Below are 22,455 nucleotides of genomic sequence, written 5' to 3'. Positions count from 1 at the left end.
TTGTACCCTAGTTTGCTCATGTTTGTAATTCCTCTTCCCAATGGGAGCCGTTAAATCAGTAAGCATCCCCAAATATTGTCTTTTTACATTACCTAAAAGGACATATACACTATGTTTATGGTTTATTTTGTTCACTGATAGACTTCAGTCAAGTTGTATATAATTGTGTTGTTCATTTTGATAGATCTCTACTTTTCCTTCATGTGAAATTTACAGTTAATGTTACAATTTTGATTTGATAAGTGTTTGCTATCATGAAGGTTGCTAAAATAAACATTCTTAGAGGGTTCCCAGCACCCATGTGTATGCAGTTCTGCTGGATTCGTACCTAAGAGGAGAATTCTCTAGATGAAGGCAGATTACTCTAAATGGGATAACAATTCACATGGTAGCATCCGAAGAGTTTCCATGGCTCGGCATACTATGATCAGTTTTCTTGTTTTACTTTTATCATTTTATTTTATTTTTTTTCATCATGATAAATATACTCTCTCATCCCAATCCCCTGTTTCACACATCCTCCACCTACCACCCCTCTGGTAATTATCGGTTTGCTCTTTATTAGTTAAAAGTCTGTTTCTTAATTTGTCTCTACCTCTATTTTCCCCCTGCTTATTTGTTTCTTAAATTTTACCTATTAGTGATATCATATGGTATTTGTCTTTCTCTGACTGATTTACTACACTTAGCATTGTACTCTCTAGCTCCATCCATGTCATTGCAAATGGTAAGATTTCTTCTTGATGGCTGAGTAATATCCCATTGTATATTTATACCACATCTTTATCCAATTGTCAGCCAATGCACATTTGGGCTCCTTCCACAATTTGACTATTACAAATAATACTGCAAGAAATATAGGGGTACATGTGCCTCTTTGAATCAGTATTTTCCTATCTTTTGGATATATACCTAGTAGTGTAATTGCTGGGTCATAACATAGTCCTATTTTCATTAAAGCTTTATTATGGTGCATTTCATATTTAGGTTTGCAAACTACCTGGATTTTTTTTTTAATAAATAATATGAGGTATGGGTTTATTTTTAAAAATACATTCACTTCTAATTAAATTAGTACAATTTATAAAAACTCATCTTTTCTATATTATTCTGTGGTTTTTACATATTCAAGTGAGTCCGTGAGCTTGGTATGTACTGGGCTCTCTATTTTGTGCCACTGGTCTCTTTATCTATTCTTGAACTCTCTCCTCTGGTCTGAATTTCCAGTTTATAATGTGTCATGATGCCCAACAGAGTAGGTGCTCCGACTCTACTTCTCTCCAGCAGTGGTTTGGCTATTGCTGGCTGTCTTCATTTCCACAACAGTTTTAGAATCAGGTTGGTACATTACAAACACACATCTTGCACACATACAGATGGGATTTTATTGTATTGTATTGAATTTGTGGTTCATACTGAGGAAAACTGACACCTGAAAATTATTATTAATATTTTCAATTATTGAAAAATATTGAGTTTAATCCATGAACATGTCCTTGCAATCCATTTCCTTTACTTCTCTAAAACTTTCCTCAAATTATCTTATAGTTTACTGGGTAGACTTCCTGCATTTTTTTTTTTTAACTAGATTTCTCTTAGGAATTGGATATATTCGATCCAATTTACATACTGCTTTAATGTTAACTTATGTTTGCTTCTTTTGTGTGGAAATACATTGATTTTGTTTATTGATAATGCATTCAGCACATATATAGGATTAATTTATTAACTCTAGTAATTTCAATGTAGATTCTGGAATATTTCTACATCTACATTTATATATGTTGCTAATAATTACTTTAATACTTATCTTTCCAATTCTCACATTATTTCTTTGTCACTACAGAATCTAGTATTGCAGTAAAATGATGAATACAAACTGTAAGACACAATCTTTTTCTTGGTCTCAATTGCAGAAAGACACATTTCAATATTTTTACACATAATTATGTTTATTAGCTCATATTCTAACACGTCTCTTTCTTATTGCCATGTATATGTGTTGTACCTTATATAAACTAGTGAGTGTGGGACCCTTCCTCTCCTCTTTTCATTTATCATTTCTTATTGTCTTCACTTATCATTTTTAACTTAATAATATGTAAGATATTTTTTTCTGTAGGTGAGTCCTATTGGTGAGATAAAAAAAAGAAACCTCAGTGTCTGTCATGATGGAAAATATTCTTTAACCCTGATTACCAAACTAAATTAAAAAGTGTTCTATTACAAATGCAATCTCAATCACTTTACTGTACATGACTTACTTCATAATTTTAGACTATCTTACTAACGTATTTTTTAAAAGATTTATTTATTTATTTATTTTGGAGCAAGAGGGATTGAGCACGTGTGAGGGGAAGGACAGAGGGAAAGAATCCTTGAGCAGACTCTCCACCAAGTGTAGAGTCCTAAACCAGAGATCATGACCTGAGCTGAAACCAGGTTGGATGCTCTCAACTGACTGAGGCAACCAGGCTCTCTTCTTACTAATGTATTTATCTAAGTATTTAACTGCTTCTTCCCATGTATATGTAAGTTACATAACAACTAGATTTTTTTTCCTCTGAAATCCACGATTGTAACGATATCATATGGTAACACAAAATAATATATAGTAGTACAAAGCTATTTTAGACATCACAGATCAGACCAGTTACCATCTGAATACTCCTTTAGTGGACTGCAGTCAGTGTCACATGGAGCAGAATCATCACTCAGTGGATCCTGCCCCAATTCCTGACCTTTGTTCTAAGCTACAAACCTAGGGTATGATTTGTTATGCAACAGTAAAAAACTGAAACAGGACACTTCCAAACGGTTATGAAATCAACATTCTTACCTTTCCTTCCATTATTTCTCTAGATGGTTAATATGTTTTAGTCACAGTTACTCTCTGAACATTCTCTTCTCTGAAAGGAGTACCTTAATTGTTCTGTATTTTTAGATGTCTTTATTGATGCCATGATACCTCTTTAAATAAGAGAACTAACTGATTTATAAATTATGGATATTATTTAAATGTATAGAGAAGAGATACAATAAATAAATACCTTAAAACAATAAAAAAACTGTATTCAAACTACATTATTTTCCAATCAAGTTTGATTGAAAATATATCCAAATGGGTTTTCTGTATTTTAATGGGAAGCATCTAAAGAAATATAAGACTTTCTCTTCTTAACGGTAACTTTTGTCTGTTTAGTATAATGATTCTCTTTTCTCACTTATCCTCCTTTCATCCAGAAGGACTTGGCAAAATAATGCAATAAATATCAGAAACGCTGCTATATTAATCTCAATTATATGTTCCACCAAAAGAATAAAAAAATTAAATCAAGTAATCTTAGAGAATGGGTGAATCCTTTTGGGAACAAAGTAGTTCAATCCCATACATACTTTAAGTTTGAAAAGCACAGTACACTCATTTTTTGCATTAATAAAATCTAAGGTAAGAAATTATCAAAACATCACTGGTCATGATTCAGCCATATAGAAAAAGCATATGTCAAAGAGAAATGAGGCTGACTATAGAAAAAAAAAAAAAAGGCAGGTGGTAAAAGATGCATTGCCGTCTTATCAATTTCTAAATATCCATAATCAAAGAGCTTTTGTTTGTTTTAGTCTTTCCTTTGGTGTTCTCAAAATCATAACAAAGAAAATTCAGTTTGATGAATGGTAAAATGTCTCATAAAAGTATAATCATGTAGATATTTAGCAAATATTCTCCAAAGGCTTACCATATTTACAATCGAATAATTTCACGAGAAGAAAAAAAGACTGTTACATAAAAGGGAAAGTATCAAAAACATTCACTAGACCATCTTTTAATTGCAAGTTCCTGAAATAAAGTCCATTTGCTCTGAGGAAAAAAATAAAATAAAATAAAATAAAGACTATAATTTTTAGGTGGAAAAAAGTATATGGCAACAATTACTAGATAAGAAAAATTACATTTTTCAGTAAAAAGTAACTAGTAGTTACTAGTAATATTGAAGGAGAAGTAGAGTGGTGGCCTGAATATGCAATTGGCTGGATACTTAGTTTCTTAATTTCTTAATTGGCATGACCACCTTGTGGATATAATCCCGATATTAGAGTCCAGCAAAAAACAACAAGTTTAGCAATGAGTACAGGTAATTAATGTATAGTTAGGTAGGAAAACAAACTGAGTACTAATTTTTGATTGCACAATGGCAGAATTAAATAAGAAAATTGACAATAAGTTCAAATCAGCAACTAATACATTAAACTTCAAGGCAACAATTTTCTTTTTTTTTTTTTTAAAGATTTTATTTATTTATTTGACAGACAGAGATCACAAGTAGGCAGAAAGGCAGGCAGAGAGAGAGGAGGAAGCAGGCTCCCAGCTGAGCAGAGAGCCCGATGCGGGGCTCGATCCCAGGACTCTGGGATCATGACCTGAGCCGAAGGCAGGGGCTTAACCCACTGAGCCACCCAGGCCCCCCAAGGCAACAATTTTCTCAAGGCTATCATGACATCCTTATTTCTCAGAGTGTATATCATGGGATTAAACATTGGGGTGACGATGGTATAGAAAAGAGAGAGAAACTTGTCTGTTTTGGAAGAATGTTTAGCTTTGGGCTGTAAATATGTAATGATTGCAGATCCAAAGAACATGGCCACAATTATGACATGAGATGAGCAGGTGGAGAAAGCTTTGGTTCGTCCTGTTGCTGATGGCAACCTCAGGATGGTAGAGATGATTTTACTGTAGGATCCAAGAATCAACAGAAAAGGGATCATAACAAAGAGCATAGCAACTATGAAGACTAACATCTCATTCAGGAAAGTGTCCCCACAAGCCAGACTGAGTAGTGGGGGAATGTCACAGAAGAAGTGATTGATTTGGTTGGACCCACAATATGGCAGAGAGAAAATCTGGCATGTCTGTCCTATCTCAACCAGAATGCCCGTGATCCAGCAGGCTGCCACCAGCTGGACACAGACCTTGTGGTTCATGATGAGAGGGTAGTGCAGAGGGTTACAAATGGCAATGTAGCGGTCATAGGCCATCACTGTCAGAAGGAGGCACTCTACGTTTCCAAGCATAAGCACAAAACTCATTTGTGTTGCACAGGCAAACAAAGAGATACTTCTTTTTTGAGTCCAAAGATTTGTGAGCATTCTGGGAAGAGTGGCAGACACAAAACAGACTTCCAAGAAGGAAAAATTACTAAGAAAAAAATACATGGGAGTCTGGAGAGCCTGGTCAAGCCTGGTTACGAGAACAATAATGCCATTTCCCATTAGAATTATCACGTAGACAAAGTAGAATATTATGAAAAGAAACATTTGAAGATTGGGATAATCAGAAAATCCCAAAAGAATAAATTCCGTCATTGAAGTGAGATTTACTTCTACTGGGTTTTTTTTCATCTGTGAAAACAATAAAATTAGCCACTTATCTTTTGAGGCTGCTTTCCAGTATTTTTTTTTTTTTTTAATTTCTAATGGACTAAAGGGACTTGGGGGAATTAGCACATACAATTTCTATTGTTTACTAATTTCCAACTTTTTATATCCTGGGCTCTAAGAACACAACTGAAGTCTAATGGAGAATACATGCTAAATTCTAAATATATCAACGTATTTGATATTTAAGGCTAGGTTTGGATTTGGATGAAAGTGATATGTTCTAGAATTATTAATTTTGAATTTTTGTATGTTTGTGTGTAGACCAAATTAGTCCATTTTTTTCTTCATATCAACAAACAGACTCCTGAGGCAGAAACTTTTACATCACATTTTCTCAGTGGTATATTACCATCATATTTCAAATTATTACTGTTTTCTTGTAATTTCTCCACTCTTCCAAGTATAAGGCATGCCTTTCTTTCCACACGGTACAGCTATAACTGTTACTACTCATGCATGCATGTTATTTGAAACCATCTGGTTTCATTTATTTATCAAAATAAAATAAACAACATAGTCATCAGGTATCACAATGCAAGATCTTTTATTTATCTTACTCAAAGATGCAGTAAATGAGTATTTTTTTGAGCTATTGATTATTTAACTAATAATGACAATATTAAAGGAATTACATTGATGAAATGATTTCTAAAACTCTGCCTAGTAAATTTATCTTCCAGTGACTTGCTACCTGCCATTGGCCATTTTCGTCTAACAATTTTCATTTTAATAATATGTCAGAGGTGAAAAATATAAAATTCATAATGGAATGCTACAAAGTATTTTAAAATATCATTATTAGCTTCGAGAAATACCAAAGACAGAGAATATATTTTTAAATAGAGAGTGAGCAAGTGTATTTTGATCATGAGTAATTAATAAGACCTACAGAGACTCAATAATCTCATGTGTTGAGATATAGGTGGACAATATAGAAATTTAAACAAGAAAGACAATTACATTATACCATCAAACAATATCTGAGAAAACAAAGGACAAAAGTGATTTTAACTAAGTGACCATTGTGTTGGCCAAGAACGTGCAATAAGATCTCTCATGTAGTCTAAAATGATCTTGAATTCTATGCTGGTGTCTTCATGGTACATTATAGGTGGAAGTACTTAAGCTCAAACAGTTGTATGACTAACCTAAAAACCTTTCTATTTGGGTCCCAAGATTTATGAGCATTCTGGGAGGGTAATGGATACATAGCAGATTTCCAAGAAGGAAAAGAAAATTCAAAGATTTTATTAGGAAAAACTTTAAAAACAAAATCTACATGGTAACCTGGACAATGGGGCCCAGTTCTTTCTTTTTTAGAAATAATGGCACCATTGTCCATCAGCATAAGGATATAGACAACTAAATCCTGTGGATTATCACTGTAAAATGTCCCCTGAAAGTTCCTTGAGGGTCATTCCATTACACTTCCTGAAAACAACCCAGGATAAAGAAACTATATCTCATTCAGCAGAGGCTCTGGAACGTTGGCTGTTGTGGAGACAGACTCTGAGCTTTGCCATATGACCTTACTTTCTTAATTGACTGCACTTTTTGACAATCCTATTGTAGTTTTTTGTTTAGTAGCACTTTAAAAAAAAAAAAAAGATTTTATTTATGTATTTGACAGAGAGAGAGATCACAAGTAGGCAGAGAGGCAAGCGAGGTGGGGGGGGAGCAGGCTCCCCACTGAGCAGAGAGCCTGATGCAGGGCTCCATCCCAGGACTCTGAGATCAAGACCAGAGCTGAAGGCAGAGGTTTAACCCATTGAGCCACCCAGACGCCCCCAGTAGCACTTTTTCATAAAGTGTCTTTTCACATATATTTTCAGCCACTAATCTCAGGCCTTCATTCCTCTGTCCTCACTTGTTGACCTTGAGCTTAAATGCCCCTATTATTCAGCTCAATTTATTAGATTTCTTTAATTGTTAGAACTGTTATCATCTCATGAAAATATCTTTTAGAAGGCTTCTAGGTGGAAAACATAAGAGGGTTTTATTCAAAAATATTAACTAGAGAATACTGATTCAGATAAAAAACACTAAAGGCAATCGAACTTGGGGAACAAGGATAGCCAGAAATGTGTTCACTACCAGTGGTCTGTACATGTGTGGGTACGGGGAGAAAAGATGTCTACATCTGGTTTAACCCTATACAATATGCACCCTCCATTGCCTTTGTTGGTCCTCCAAACATACTCCCTCAACACCATTTCTAAACTCACCATTCTTTAAAGATAAGGATATTGGGCCTGACAAAATGTGGTTCATTGACCAGTTGCACATGTTTGTAACTGCAAACTAGTGATTTTTTTCATCTTTTAATCCTTTTTCCATAATTTATCATTTGTGTAATGTTAAATAATCATTTAAACTTTCCAAATTTTGCTTCTTCATTTGTGAGAAATGATGGGAGATTATTGATAACATTATTACCTATCAAATTTAAGCTGATTACTTATTAGTTGGGATTAAATAATTACAATTAGGATTATATTTTGTTCTTTGACTGTATTCTTCAGTGTCACAGTGCATTGCCAGCAGAATTTCATGTCATAGAATTATTGCACTCTCTTTTTGGTGATCACTCTTTTTTCCACTCTTCCCTTTCTCAGGGCCAGGACTAGTGAGGAGAGGGAGGCTCTGGAGAGTGATTTTAAGGGGGAAGGGGAGGCAGTCATGCTCACATCTGCTCTTGGACCTATATCGCCATGTGAGTCCCTCCTTGATTGTTGCGTGCCCATGTCTTTTGGCTGACCACAAGGTCCACCCAGCCTGTCCCTCATCTCTCCATCTCTCCATCTTGATGGGATTGGACATGGTTCATGAAATTTAGCACCTGTGCAATGTCATAGGTGAGGTGTACAGTCCTCCACTGGTGGATGGATCTGAAGCCTGGCCACTCCACTGCTAGTTTGTGACCTGGTACAAGTTACTCTGTTCTCTCAGTCAAAAGTGATCCTGCTGTTGTTCCAATGCTTTGGGTCATTATGTGAATTAAATTATTTAATATATGCAAAAAACTGGAAGAAGCCTTGGCATTTATAAAAGTTAACACCTGTGCTAGTTATGATCATTATAACTAAAAACTAGGCTTTATTCTTCTGCATTATACTCATTATAATGAGTTCATTATATTATTGTGAGTTCTACACAACTTGGAAAAAATGCCCTGTAAATAACTTTTGTGTCTATATGTCTTTGTGTCTATATGTTTAATTGTTTGGGATTTCTATAACATTTGGTGATCGCTTTAAAATCTCAGTGAGATTTTAAAGCGATCACCAAATGTTATAGAAATCCCAAACAATTAAACACTCACATTGCAAATTCTCCTGAATTCTCTGCCAATATGTAGAGTTTTTGAACTATTAACCTTGCCTACAGGATGTATAACTGTTCAATATTTAGTGCTGCAATTTGCTAAATTCATTTTGTTTTTCTTTCTTTCACCGACACTAAATTATCTGATAGGAAGGACTGTGATCCCTTTCCTATTAGGGATACACACAGATCAAAAAAAAAAAATATACAATATGTATCACGGTCCTCAATATTTGATTCTACAATGAACCAAGATGTAGATGCCATTTAAGAATCATCACTCTTAAAGGGATGAAAGAATTAGTGCAAGAAAGAACAGGAATCTAATGTTTGTGCAACACTTTAAAGAATGGCAGCATTTGGTTTAAATAATTTCATTCTAATTATTTCAATATAACAGCCTCCAGTGCTGAATAAAATATAATTTCTAGTTGGACAAATCCTACGTTTTCACACTTAAATCATCAAGGTAAAACATGAAACATGTAAGATTTGCATATGCTACTCTCATGAGGGAACAGAGTAGAAAGAGCAAATTTTTACTCTGTGTCTCTCACAAAATTATCTATATTATTCTTCTTTCCTATAAATGTTTAATTATTTACTCATCAACAAAAAATAAAAATGTTCTCATATAGCTATTTTTTAAAATTCAAGCTTCTACTCTCTGGAAATATCCAAATGATTGAGGGACTGGGCAATATTACTCTAAATCAGTTTGATATTTGCCATATTAACATCTCTACTGACTATACTTATGTTTGTATATTTACTATTGATGAGCAAATGAAACCCTGTAATTAATTCTAAGATCATTTTTTCTTTATTTTGAAGAATAAAATATTCCTTGAATTCCCATAAACTTGTGATTGTATTAGCTGAATTATTTTATTTTAAAATCTTTTAGTACATATCATCAAGACTAAAATGAAATAAATGTGTATTCATTACCAGGTCTTGGCTCAAAATTAAGTTTGACTCTATTATGCATTTACCATACTTACGGAAAATATATCAAGTTATTCAAGTTTTGAGTATTTCAAAGAGATTTAATATCACTATTTAATATTATTATTTAACTATAAATTATATTTAATATCAGAAATATGTAGGACTTGCTTTAATATGACACATTTGCTATATATATATTAAATCTTAATTTTTAAACTTAAACATATTATAACTGAAGCTTCCAACAGTATGAAATGGTTCATATTTACCTTTCTTAGTAGAGATGATGCTGATTTTTTTCTCACTGTAGAGGATTTAAATATCCATATTACTTTAGATAATATCACTTAGTCCATCAAAGACATTCAACCATAAATTGTTCTGTTCTTTCCAAAAATAAAATGCTGTTTAAATAAAAGGTAGTCATCTTTACACTGTGGGTTCTCTCCAACCAGAAATGCTTAAATCTCTAATTACAAGTATCATTTTGGCATTCTGTGATTTGTTACATTTTTTTCCAGATAGCTCTCACTCTACCCAGAATACTCTCTCTTCAGCCTCTCCATGGAATAATGCACACAGTGTGTCTTATTTATTACTATGAATAAAGTACTGAGCAATATCATTTAAGACCATCCAAAATTGATATACATCCAATTCATCCACTGTTATGAATACTCCATATAGAGCTTCTGTTTCTGTTAGACTAGTTCCTGTCACTTTCCTAAACCATTTCTTTTCTTACTCTTCTCTATATTCAGAGTTCTGCCTGTGTAATAGTTGTAAATGTCCTGATGACAAATACTATTTTAACCTGGTCTTTTCTTGATTTCTTCATGAGCACCAAGGCAGCCTGAGAGCTAGCTGTTGGATGTATTATATCTAGTTTTAAAAATTAATTTTGGGGGATGCCTGGATGGCTCAGTCTATTAAGCTCTCAGTCTTTGGCTCAGGTCATGATTCTGGAGTCCCAGGATAAAACCCCACATTGGGATTCCTGCTCAACGGAGTGTGCTTCTCCCTCTGGCCCTCCCTCTGCTCATTCTCTCTCTCTCTCTCTCTCTCTCTCTCTCTTTCACCCCCTCCCTCTTTCTCACATAAATAAAGAGAATCTTAAAAAATAATTTTGGAACCAATATGACCTTTGGTAGGGGAAAATTCTTTTTCATACAGCATTTTGTCATCAGCCTCTAATTTTATTTCCAGTCCGAACCCACTTGTTTTTTTGTTTTTTTGTTTTTTTTTTTAGATTTTACTTATTTATTTGACAGACAGAAATTACAAGTAGGGAGAGAGGCAGGCAGAGAGAGAGAGGTGGGGGGAGGCAGGCTCCCCACCGAACAGATCGATGCGGGGCTCGATCCCAGGGCCCTGGGATCATGACCTGAGCCAAAGGCAGAGGCTTTAACTCACTCAGCCACTCAGGCACCCCCTAAACCCACTTTTAAGTGGAAATACTACCAAACAACATGTAGGATATTTATTTGATTTTTTTTCCCAGCTGTGTGGGAAAGATGCCAGGAAAAGCATGTCTCTAAGCTTCAATTCTGGAAAAGACAATGACTTCCAACACTTACATTGTTTAAAAATCATAGCTTGGGAAGCAGCGCCGCTCTGCCAGGAACCATGCCGCGTGGAAGCCGGAGCCGCACCTCCCGCATGGCCCCTCCGGCCAGTCGGGCCCCACAGATGAGAGCTGCACCCAGACCAGCGCCCGCAGCTCAGCCGCCAGCAGCGGCTCCCCCATCTGCTGTTGGCTCACCTGCGGCTGCACCCTGGCAGCCTGGTCTCATGGCCCAGATGGCAACCACTGCAGCTGGCGTGGCTGTGGGCTCTGCTGTCGGGCACACAATAGGTCATGCCATCACTGGGGGCTTCGGTGGAGGAAGTAGTGCTGAGCCTTCAAGGCCTGACATCACTTACCAGGAGCCTCAGGGAGCCCAGCCAGCGTACCAGCAGCCACAGCAGCAGTTTGGCCCATGCCACTATGAGATGAAACAGTTTCTGGAGTGTGCCCAGAACCAGGGTGACCTTAAGCTTTGTGAAGGTTTCAGTGAGGTGCTGAAGCAGTGCAGATTTGCAAATGGATTAGCTTAATCAAGAAGTTCAAATTGAAGACACGGAAAATCATCTCTCATGACCAACTTAATTTAGCATAAAAATATAATTAATAGTGAATATATAAAGTATAAAACCACCAGTTAAGCCTCTCCATCATTAATTACAGCTTTCTTCAGAATTGGAATGAGAAAGCATGTTCTTACTGAATAGAAGTTCATTGAGATGGTTTGAGTTTGGGGCTGGGAGGATGTTTGTGTGCCTCCTTAAATCACCTTTTGTAATGTTCTCATTTGTGAACTAATTAGAATAAAGTGATTTTCTCTCAAAAAAAAAAATCATGGCTTGGGTTCAATTCCTCAAAAATAGGATGTTGCTTCTTGTTATTTAATAAATAGTGATTTCTACGAGTTTATGATTAGAAAGAGAAAATATTTCCAAGAGAGAGAACTCATATGGTAATGTGATAACAGAGAGTGATTAGGAAAACTAATTATGAAATATTAGGTACACATGCAGGGGAACATGGAAGGCAGTGAGGAGGAGGGCGACAGATTTCACAGGGAAGACAGACATGACAGAGCTCAGCAAGTGAGTGAGAAGAGGGCCAGGCAGGTGTTACTGAGAATGTACATCCAACAAGTATCTCTGCCAAAGGGTTCGAAGCCTCATAATACTAGTACCGGGCATGGGTAAGGACATCTTCTGATGCCATGATAGAAAAAAGATAAAAAAATGATAGAAAAAAAATGATAGATAAAAAAATGATAGAAAAAGATTCCAATACGAATGAGAATTTATCGTTCAATAAAGCTTGCCTACCAAATTGGCAAGACGTGGACATTTAAAATGCATGTTACTGGGACAACATGGAAAGCTTTGAAGAGAAAATACAGATTTTCAGTAAAACATCATACTACAGTAAGGAAATCTTCTAATGAGCCATAGGTTTAAATATTTTAGAAGATAAGATAATGAAAGAGTTCTAAGTTTTTATAATTTTTTTAAAGTTTTTATAATATTGAAGCACAGAAAGATTATGTAGCTTTGGCTCAAAATTAAAAATGCAGGACATAAAAATTGAACAAAAAAGAAAGCAACTACATAAAAATAAGTAATTCTATGTGGTAGAAACAAAGTTGAACCAAAAGCAAAATCAAAATACTATTGATAATGTTGATAAAACGTAATATCTCAGATAAGGTGTTATTGCCATTACAAATAACATCTTCTTAAATATCAAGAATTCCAAAAAGAAAGAAAGAGGGAAAAAAAAAGAAGGAAGAAATGAAAGAAGGAAGGAACTGAAGGAAGGAAGGAAAGAAAAGAAGGAAAACAGGTCAAGTAAATGAAGTAAAACTTTAGGAAAGGGGAAGGAAATCATCCTTTAAATATATGAAAGAATACTCAATTTCATTCAAGAAAAAGGAATACAATTTTAAAGGACACAGATATTTAGTTTGTAAGAAACCCTAGGACACTTGTCCAATGTAATTTCTTGGAAACACACATTTTATATACTAATGGTGAGGGTGCACAAGCCCTGTGGGGAGGGATGGGCCACCATCACTTATTTCTTGAACAATACAACTTGCACAAGTATGGATTTGTGCAGTTTTGTCTTTGGAAACATTGTAAGCAATTCTGCTGGATACATACCTAAGAGTAAGTGTCTCCAGATGAAGGCAAACTTCTAATTGGAGTACCCATGTTTTAATATCCATTTATTTATTTTTCTTTCAATTCCTTCAAATTATTCTATAGTTTATTGGATAGACTTTCCACACATTCTTATTAGAATTTTAATATTCAAGTATTTGACATATTTGATCCTATTTGCACAGTGGTTTTTGTACAATATTTTAAATATTTAATTATGTTTGCTTCTTTTCATAAAAACAAATTGATTTTTATTTATTGACTATTCAGCAAACATTTTAAAATCATTTATAAACTATAATAATTTCATTGAAGATTCTGGATTATGTTCTGTGTATACATACATTTATGTCCTATGACAATTGTAGTTAAGTAAAAAAATTTTTACTCTGCCTTTCTTCCCCTTTTACAACCGCACTTAATTATTTTTTTCTTTTTTAAAAACTTAATCACATGTAGGATTCTGTTGTCTAGATGAAAGTGTCATTGGTGAGATAAATGAAATGCATAATGCCAGTTACAATGGGAAAATGTTGTATAATCTTTGATTACCCAAAATAAATTAAACACCGCTAAATATGCAAATGCAGTTTTTATGAACATGATTGTATTTGATTTATTTCATTATTGTATATAATCTTAACAATGTGTTTCTTTTAATTTAACTGGTTTTCCCCAATAGAATATAAGTTACACAAAACTGGATTTTTGTCAAGCCATTTTGTACATTATAGATTAGGCCCATCACCATCTGAGTACCCCTGAGTGGCCACAGTCAGTGCCACATGAGATAGAATGATCGCCAGCTGTCCCCTGCCTTAATTCCTAACCTCTACATTTATGAGATACAATAAAGTGATAATACTCTAGGTTAAAAAGTCTGTGGGTTTTGTTTGTTTGTTTGTTTATGCAGCAATGGAATACTGGAACAGAGGCATTCCATAACTGTTATAAAACCAACTTTCTTGGTGAATTTTCTTCCATTATTTCTCTAGATTGGCACCATACATAGACATTTGATCATCAGTTACTATTAACATTCTGAGCTCTGAAATCATGGTCTTAATTCATTGGTGTTGTATTTGTAAGGTGATATTGGAACCATATTTATTTAGATTACAAAAGAACTAACTAGGTAAGTTAGGGAGTATCAAAGATAAATTAGTTCCTACAAGTATTATGTTAAAGAAGAGAGAGATTAAAAAAATGCCTCACTCATCACTTAATCCAATTGGATCCAATTGAATTGGCAGTAGTTAGTGGGAAACATCCGAAGGAAAACAAACAAAACTTGGCTTCCTTAATGGGAACATCTTGCCACTTTTGGGGGGCAGTGTAATAATGCTCCTTTCAAATGTCATCTTTCTCAACCAGAAAGACTTGGCAAAAAGATGCATTGAATGTTTCTAGCACAATTATTTTAATTTCTATTAATATTATCCACCAAAAGAATTAATAAAGTAAAAAAAAATTAGAGAATAGGTGATTCCATATTTGAGCAATATAAGAAAAATGGTCTCATTATTTCTCTGCAAAAACAAGGATGCATTCATGTTTTTGCATTAGTAAAAGGCATAAAACTCTGGGGATGTCACTATATGATTCCGCCATATATTCAAATCATTTCTACAAATGGAAATAAGGTTTACAGAAAAGCAGAACAGAAAGAGGCAAAAAAAAAAATTCTGAGCTTGTTCAGATAACTAGTTCTAATTTCTCCTAATGGCTATCCATCTCCACTAGTTTAAAATATAGGGGGTGGAAAACTTAAATAATGTGTTTCCATACCAAAAGCTTCACAAATAACATTTTCGTTAAGGTTTTATTGTTCATCTGTTCTTAGATTAATTATAGGTTAAATTTTAAATCAGAAAGAGGCAATATCCATATTTTGAATGGGTATAACTTCTAAAAATATAAGGTAGAATCATTCAAGAAGTTATTCTCCAAAGGCTTACCATACAATATTCTTTATTAGTTGATGTATTTTTTTTTTAACTCACGAAAAATTTATATCTTAACTATTGGTAAAATACTAGAGTTTTGTATCACACATTCATTGCCCAGAAATTTCTCAGAAGTCCTATCTTGGTGATAGGACCTTATTTCCCCCCACCCCTTCATTGATGATTCTCATTTAAAATGTAAAAGATGGGATTGGGAGGGAGACAAACCATAAGTGACTCTTAATCTCACAAAACAAACTGAGGGTTGATGGGGGAGGGGTTGGGGGGGTGGGGTTATGGACATTGGGGAGGGTATGTGCTATGGTGAGTGCTATGAAGTGTGTAAACCTGGCGATTCACAGACCTGTACCCTTGGGGATAAAAATATATGTTTATAAAAAAAAAAGAAAAAGAAAAAGAAAAAAAAGAAAAAAATGTAACTGTGATGAGATAACAATTAAAAAGACTGAACAAGCAAACAAAACCAAAACAAAACTAAACAAAAACTCTTTTGCTCTCTTTACATATTTCTTTACCCATCTAGCCCTTGGATACCACACTCCTGACTCATGATACTTCATTCTCTGCAACCATTTTTCTAATCTTTCACTGTGGATATATAGTTGAAGTATAATTCAGATTTCTCACTTTGTGGTCACGTTTTTAAATGAGAATCATCACCCCAGGGGGGAAAAAAGGATAGTTCAAGAACTTGATTGAAATAAGTCTATGCTGATGATACAGTAATAATATTTCCATGTTAAACATATGGCTTCCTTCTTTGTATCTGTTTATTACTTTTTTTTTAATTTCTTTTCAATGTAACAGTATTCATTGTTTGTGCACACACCCAGTGCTCCATGCAATACGTGCCCTCTCTAATACCCACCACCTGGTTCCCCCAACCTCCCACCCCTCACCCCTTCAAAAACCCTCAGGTTTTTTTTTCAGAGTCCATAGTCTCTCATGGTTCACCTCCCCTTCCAATTTCCCTCAACTCCCTTCTCCTCTCCATCTCCCCATGTCCTCCATGTTATTTGTTATGCTCCACAAATAAGTGAAACCATATGATAATTGACTCTCTCTGCTTGACTTATTTCACTCAGCATAATCTCTTCCAGTCCCGTCCATGTTGCTACAAAAGTTGGGTATTCATCCTTTCTGATGGAGGCATAATACTCCATAGTGTATATGGACCACATCTTCCTTATCCATTTGTCCGTTGAAGGGCATCTTGGTTCTTTCCACAGTTTGGCGACTGTGGCCATTGCTGCTATAAACATTGGGGTACAGATGGCCTTTTTTTCCACTACATCTGTATCTTTGGGGTAAATACCCAGTAGTGCAATTGCAGAGTCATAGGGAAGATCTATTTTAAATTTCTTGAGGAATCTCCACACTGTTCCCCAAAGTGGCTGCACCAACTTGCATTCCCACCTTTTGGGACCTCATCAAGATTAAAAGCTTCTGCACAGCAAAGGAAACAGTCAACAAAACAAAGAGGCAAGCCACAGAATGGGAGAAGATATTTGCAAATGACAGTACAGACAAAAGGTTGATATCCAGGATCTATAAAGAACTCCTCAAACTCAACACACACAAAACAGAAAATCATATCAAAAAATGGGCAGAAGATATGAACAGACACTTCTCCAATGAAGACATACAAATGGCTATCAGACACATGAAAAAATGTTCATCATCGCTAGCCATCAGGGAGATTCAAATGAAAACCACATTGAGATACCACCTTACACCAGTTAGAATGGCCAAAATTAGCAAGACAGGAAACAACGTGTATTGGAGAGGATGTGGAGAAAGGGGACTCCTCTTACACTGTTGGTGGGAATGCAAGTTGGTGCAGCCACTTTGGAGAACAGTGTGGAGATTCCTCAAGAAATTAAAAATAGAGCTTCCCTATGACCCTGCAGTTGATGTATTTTTTGAAACAAATATAAAGTACATGACAGAGGGGAAGGAACAAGAATATCCACAATAATTTTTCTTAGGGAAATAATATTGGGACATCAACTATTAAATAAGAAAGATGAATTACCAGTGAATTTTTTGTTGTGGAGAATAGACTAGCTCACTAAATATGAGATTTAATGAAAAAAATTTGTTTCTTATGGGCAGCAGAAATACTGTGAATATATCAGAAATTCCAGCACAAAGCAACAAGCTCAGGTATGAGTAAGGATAATGGATGTACACAGTTTTCCTATTCACTAGTTGATGGATATTTGGGTCATTTCTAGTATTGGAATAAATTGAATAAAGCTGTTATAAATATTGCAATAAGAACTTTGTGTGAACATATGTTTTCTTTCATCTTAGGTATATAACACAAGTGAGATTTCTGGGATACTGTGGTAAGTGTATTTTCACTTTGTAGGAAACCATCAGATTGTTTTTCTAAAATGGCTGCACCACTTTGCTTCTTAGTAGCAAGGAGTGAGGGCTCCATTTGCTCTGCATCCTTGTGAGTATTTCTATTGTCATTTACTATTTATGCTTTAAAAATTCTAGTCCTTCTAAGGAGTGTATGAGACCATATTGTGGTTTTAAGTTATATTTCCCTAATCTCAAGTGCTACTGAACAATTTCTCATGCACTAAGTTGACATCTGTATATCTTCTATGATGATGTGTTTATGACCATTTTATTGTTTATTTTTCTTTTATTTTCATATGATTGAGTTATTAGGATCTTTATATCTTCTGGATATATCCAGATATATACCTGCTCTTTATCAGGTAGCTGTCTAGAAAATGTTTTGTACAAGTATGTGGCTGGCTCATTCCCACGACAGTGTCTTTTACTAAGCTAAGATTTTAATTACAATGGACAGTTTATTATTTTTTCTTCTCCTTTGATTCCTGATTTTTGTGTTTCATATACAGAGTTGTGGCTAACCCAGGGTCACACAAACATCTTTTCCTCTCTCTATAAATGTTATAATATAAGGTTTTATATTAAGGCCTAAGATCCATTTTGAGATGAGGTTTTTTATATGGTGCAAGGAATGAGTCACTGTCTCCTTTTTTGTGGTGTAAGGTTATTCTTCATATCCAACATGATTTTTTAAAATCTATCTTTTCTCCATGGATTTCCTTAGAAACTGTCAAAAATTAATTGAATATATTCTGTGAATGAAATTCTGAAGACTATTGCATTCCACTGATCTAGATGTCTATCTTTTCACCCATGCCATACTCTTTATTATTTTAGCTTTGTTGTAAATCTTGATGAAATCATGTGAATCCTTCTAACACTATTGTACTATTTCAAAATTGTTTTGAGTACCTTATTTCCTTTGAAATTACATATGAATTACCCTGTCAACTTCTGCAGAAATGGTTGTTAATTTTAATTAGAGTTACATTGAATGTGTGGATAATTTGGAATTGCATTTAATGAATAGATCCTTTGTTCATAATTGGACTGGCTACAAGTACCATCTTCTCAGCTGGGATGCCTATGAAGTTTTTCTTCATTCCTTCATATCTTCCTCCCTCTCTTCTTTTCTCCCTCCTTTCTTTCTTTTTGCTTTCCTTTCCTTCTTTCTTTTTTTTTCCTTTTCTTTCCTTCTCTTTTCTTTTCTTTCTTCCTCCCTTTCTTCCTCATTCTTTCCTTCCTTTCTCCCTTCCTTCCATCCTTCTCTCCTTCCTCTCTGTCTTCCTTTCTTTCTTCTCTCTCTCCCTCTTTCTTTTTCCCTCCCTTTCTCCCTTTCTCTCTTTCTTTCTTTCTTCTTCTTCACCCAGATTCTATGTCCAACATTCTTTAACTACTAATTTAGAATTTCTGAGTGTACAGTTCAGGCATCCATGTATTGTTTACAATTTTAAAAAATTAAATACATAAATAGGAACTAATATATAGATTAGTGTATGGGATCTCAATGACAACACAAGACCATATACAATGCAAACCATTTGACATTTATCTCTGCCAGATCTCTAATATTCTAATGTCGTACTATATAAAATATAAAATGGTCTGTACAGTGAACCATATCTCCTGTCCATACTTTCTATTCATGTATTTATATCCTATATCCTCTGTTACACTTTCAATGAACTTAACTTCATCTCTTGTACCACTTAGATGTATAGCCCTTTAAAAAGTTAAATAAGTATGGTAAGCTTTATTAAGTGATTTTGAAGTGTGTTCTAGGTTACACTTTCATATTATTTCATTACGTACATGCTTACAGAATTTTGAAAGAATTAAACAGGTGTTATTCCCAGGAAAAGGAAGCTGGATTTTCAGAGAATTTAAATCATCAACCCAATGGTACATACTTATTTAATATCAGAACCAAGATATGTTTTGCTGCATTAGATTTCTATTCCAGGCTTATGCATATTTTTTTTTTCCCACTAAGGATCAGGTTATTCCAGAAGCCAAAGTGCACCATGTAACCATTTTTCTCATGTAGTTAATTACTCCAGAACTAGTCACTTACTCGTTATGGAAAAGAATTATGTCATCTTGTTACTTCTCTGTCCCAGAAGAGAACTATTGTGTTTTGTCCTCCGGGCATTGTTGTGGACTTCAAGAAAAGCTTGAGAACCTGGCATACAAGTCCAAAAGCCTAATATTTATAGAGAACATTAGCTGAGTGAGCAGTTCATTTCCACAGGTAAGAGGAAAGGATTTTTATCACTTATAACATATTTTAGAAGCTATGACCTTAAACGTCAAACTAGATTCTACATTTTAAACTTAGATCTGAGATAGAAAGTTCTAGTCAACTCACTGTTGAATTAAGAATTGAATGAGGGTATTCCAGGGAACATAGTAGGGGAACTGCTTCCATATACTGCTTCCAGTATAATGCTTCCATTATACTTAGGTCACTAGAGCTATAAATTAGAAAATTGCTTTAATTTCTTTGATGGCAGGTAACAGTGAGAATGAAGATAGTAGAAATAAATGGCTATATTTAAAATTTGGGAAATTTATTAAGTGGGAAAATTAATTATCAGCCAGCCATTGAGTATATGCCATTTGGGGATCATAAATCACCTTAAAATTTATTTTATTAGTTAGCTAATTGATCTACAAGCCACTGCAGATTTTTATTTTGTGTGCTTTAACATCATAGTGTACTCTAGCTTGATGATTTCTTAAAGAAATTCAAATACATGTAGATGTTATATTGTATTGATTCTAGGGGATAGCATTTCCAGAATTAGGGCATGTCACAATGAGTCTGCAAAATGGACAAGTGGAAGTAGCTTAAAATGTGTGACCAAGACTCCTGGACTTTAATCCTCCTTCTATTAGTAATTTATTGTGTGGGTTACATTAATTTACAGTTCTCACTGATCCATAGTGTTCTCATCTATAAAAGGATCCAAATTATTTACTTTGTAGGTTGCACAAGATGAAATACACAAAATCCCTAACCTCTCTTAACCACTTTATAATTTGTGGTAGTTGCCATCATAGTTTGGTTTCTTCTCAAGCTTAGTGTTTATAGTACAATTCTCATGGGTGTCCATACGGTCTGTTTCTAACTGTGTTAGGGCTGAGGAACTCATATGACTTTAGTTTGGGATCTATATTTTTGCCTTTCAAGCTTCTGTCTCAAAGCAAAATCAGCTAGATAAAAACAATCAGTTTTAATTTCTTTAAATATTAGTTAACAGAAAGGCCTGTTTAAAGAGCCATTTTGGATGAAATAAATGAACCTCATATTTTGTGTCTACATAATTTCTCTAATGGGGCATTATTTAGCATAAAATTTACCTTCATTCATAAACTACCTTCCTGTCCTACACATATGATCAGATATCAAGAGCTATGGGAAATTATTATGGATAAAATGATGAGGAGGATTTAAATAAACATACTATTATTTTATTGAAATGCCCAAAGTCAGAATGCAGTGACCAAGATGCATTTTTAAGATATGTGATACCATAGAATATTGGGATCCACTGGATTTAGTCTCATGAGAATGGTATTTTAATATGTAAGTGTCATATAACACACATATGACTAATAAAAGAAGAAACACTTGGGATCTTTCATGGCTCAATGCTTGGATGATAAATTGATTTTATAACTCCCTATTTATTTTGCTGTAGTTAAATAAAATTTGGAAGTAATGTATCATATGTATGCATCCCTCACATATAACAAACCCTTTACTAAAACATATTTCAGTGCATGTCATATAAAGCACTCTGCAATCACATGATATTCATGTAGCTGAACAAGACATGCACAAAAATTTTGGTCCATCTTATTCTTTGGTTAGGAGGATAAAGTTAGTATTCCCCGGTCATATTAGGTGTAAGTCTGAGATTTAAGTGCAAAGTTTTAGACTCAAAGTGTAATGTTCTTTATCTTCCACAGGTGTGCTACCTGAGACACATCAGTTAAGTAAAGATTAGAATTATATTGAGGCTGGAATTTCCCATATGTATGTCAGTCAACATGTATTTTTTTAATGGATTCCTTAAGTAGACCACCTATTAGTCCAATTTTAAAAATTTGCTTGTATATTTTCATTTCTTTTCACTCTGCTTCTTTCTATCTGCTTGATTCCTATTTTGTGCCTGATTCTCCTTAGTAAATGTTTTTGTATGCAATACATGGATTCTGGAAAGAGAAAGAGAAAACAAAAAACTTCTTTAAATATAAATGTATGTTTTGATGGTCAAACAAACAATACATTAATATGTTTTATGTTGCTAGTTGATGGTTTTATAAGTTACTTCGTTCACATAACCATTTATACTAAGCTAAAATTTTATATAGCATTTGTGTGTGCGTGTGTTCTCATGAGTAAAGTATGAATTATCTGGATTGACACAGATGTCAATATTTAGCTTAATTACATTTTTTTTGCTCTGAAATTCTCTGAGGATCAGATAAACATTTTTTTTTTTTTTGGTTTGGTAATCCCACATTTAAAAAGCTATTTGTTCCATATATTTAGAAAAATTTCCACATGAATCTGGGAGGAATTTTTGAGAGAAAATAAAGAAATGTGGATTTCTTCTCCTCCTAATAATAGTTTTAAGCTGATTTGCTCATTCTATCCTTGATGTATGGTGTCTCAATA

The 22,455-nt window shown here is 34.4% G+C and overlaps 2 protein-coding genes across 2 annotated transcripts; one reads left to right on the top strand and one right to left on the bottom strand.

The window, feature by feature from the left end:
* Positions 1 to 1,410: 1,410 nt before the first annotated feature.
* LOC116860505 (olfactory receptor 10AG1-like) lies at positions 1,411 to 13,153 on the bottom strand. Its single transcript, XM_032846557.1, has 3 exons — positions 13,130 to 13,153; positions 4,448 to 5,397; positions 1,411 to 1,432 (listed from the first exon to the last, which is right to left on the bottom strand). Exons 1-3 carry the CDS (start codon positions 13,151 to 13,153, stop codon positions 1,411 to 1,413), a joined length of 996 nt encoding a protein of 331 aa, XP_032702448.1.
* Positions 11,317 to 11,956, top strand: LOC116860458 (coiled-coil-helix-coiled-coil-helix domain-containing protein 2-like). The gene has a single exon (XM_032846513.1). It carries the CDS (start codon positions 11,338 to 11,340, stop codon positions 11,806 to 11,808), a length of 471 nt encoding a protein of 156 aa, XP_032702404.1. The 5' UTR covers positions 11,317 to 11,337; the 3' UTR covers positions 11,809 to 11,956.
* Positions 13,154 to 22,455: the final 9,302 nt, after the last annotated feature.

This window comes from Lontra canadensis, unplaced genomic scaffold (assembly GCF_010015895.1).
Source record: "Lontra canadensis isolate GAN:19392208 unplaced genomic scaffold, GSC_riverotter_1.0 scaffold176, whole genome shotgun sequence".
Lineage (NCBI taxonomy): Eukaryota > Metazoa > Chordata > Mammalia > Carnivora > Mustelidae > Lontra > Lontra canadensis.
Note: the sequence above shows the minus strand (reverse complement) of the source record. Positions and strands in the feature narration are given on the sequence as shown.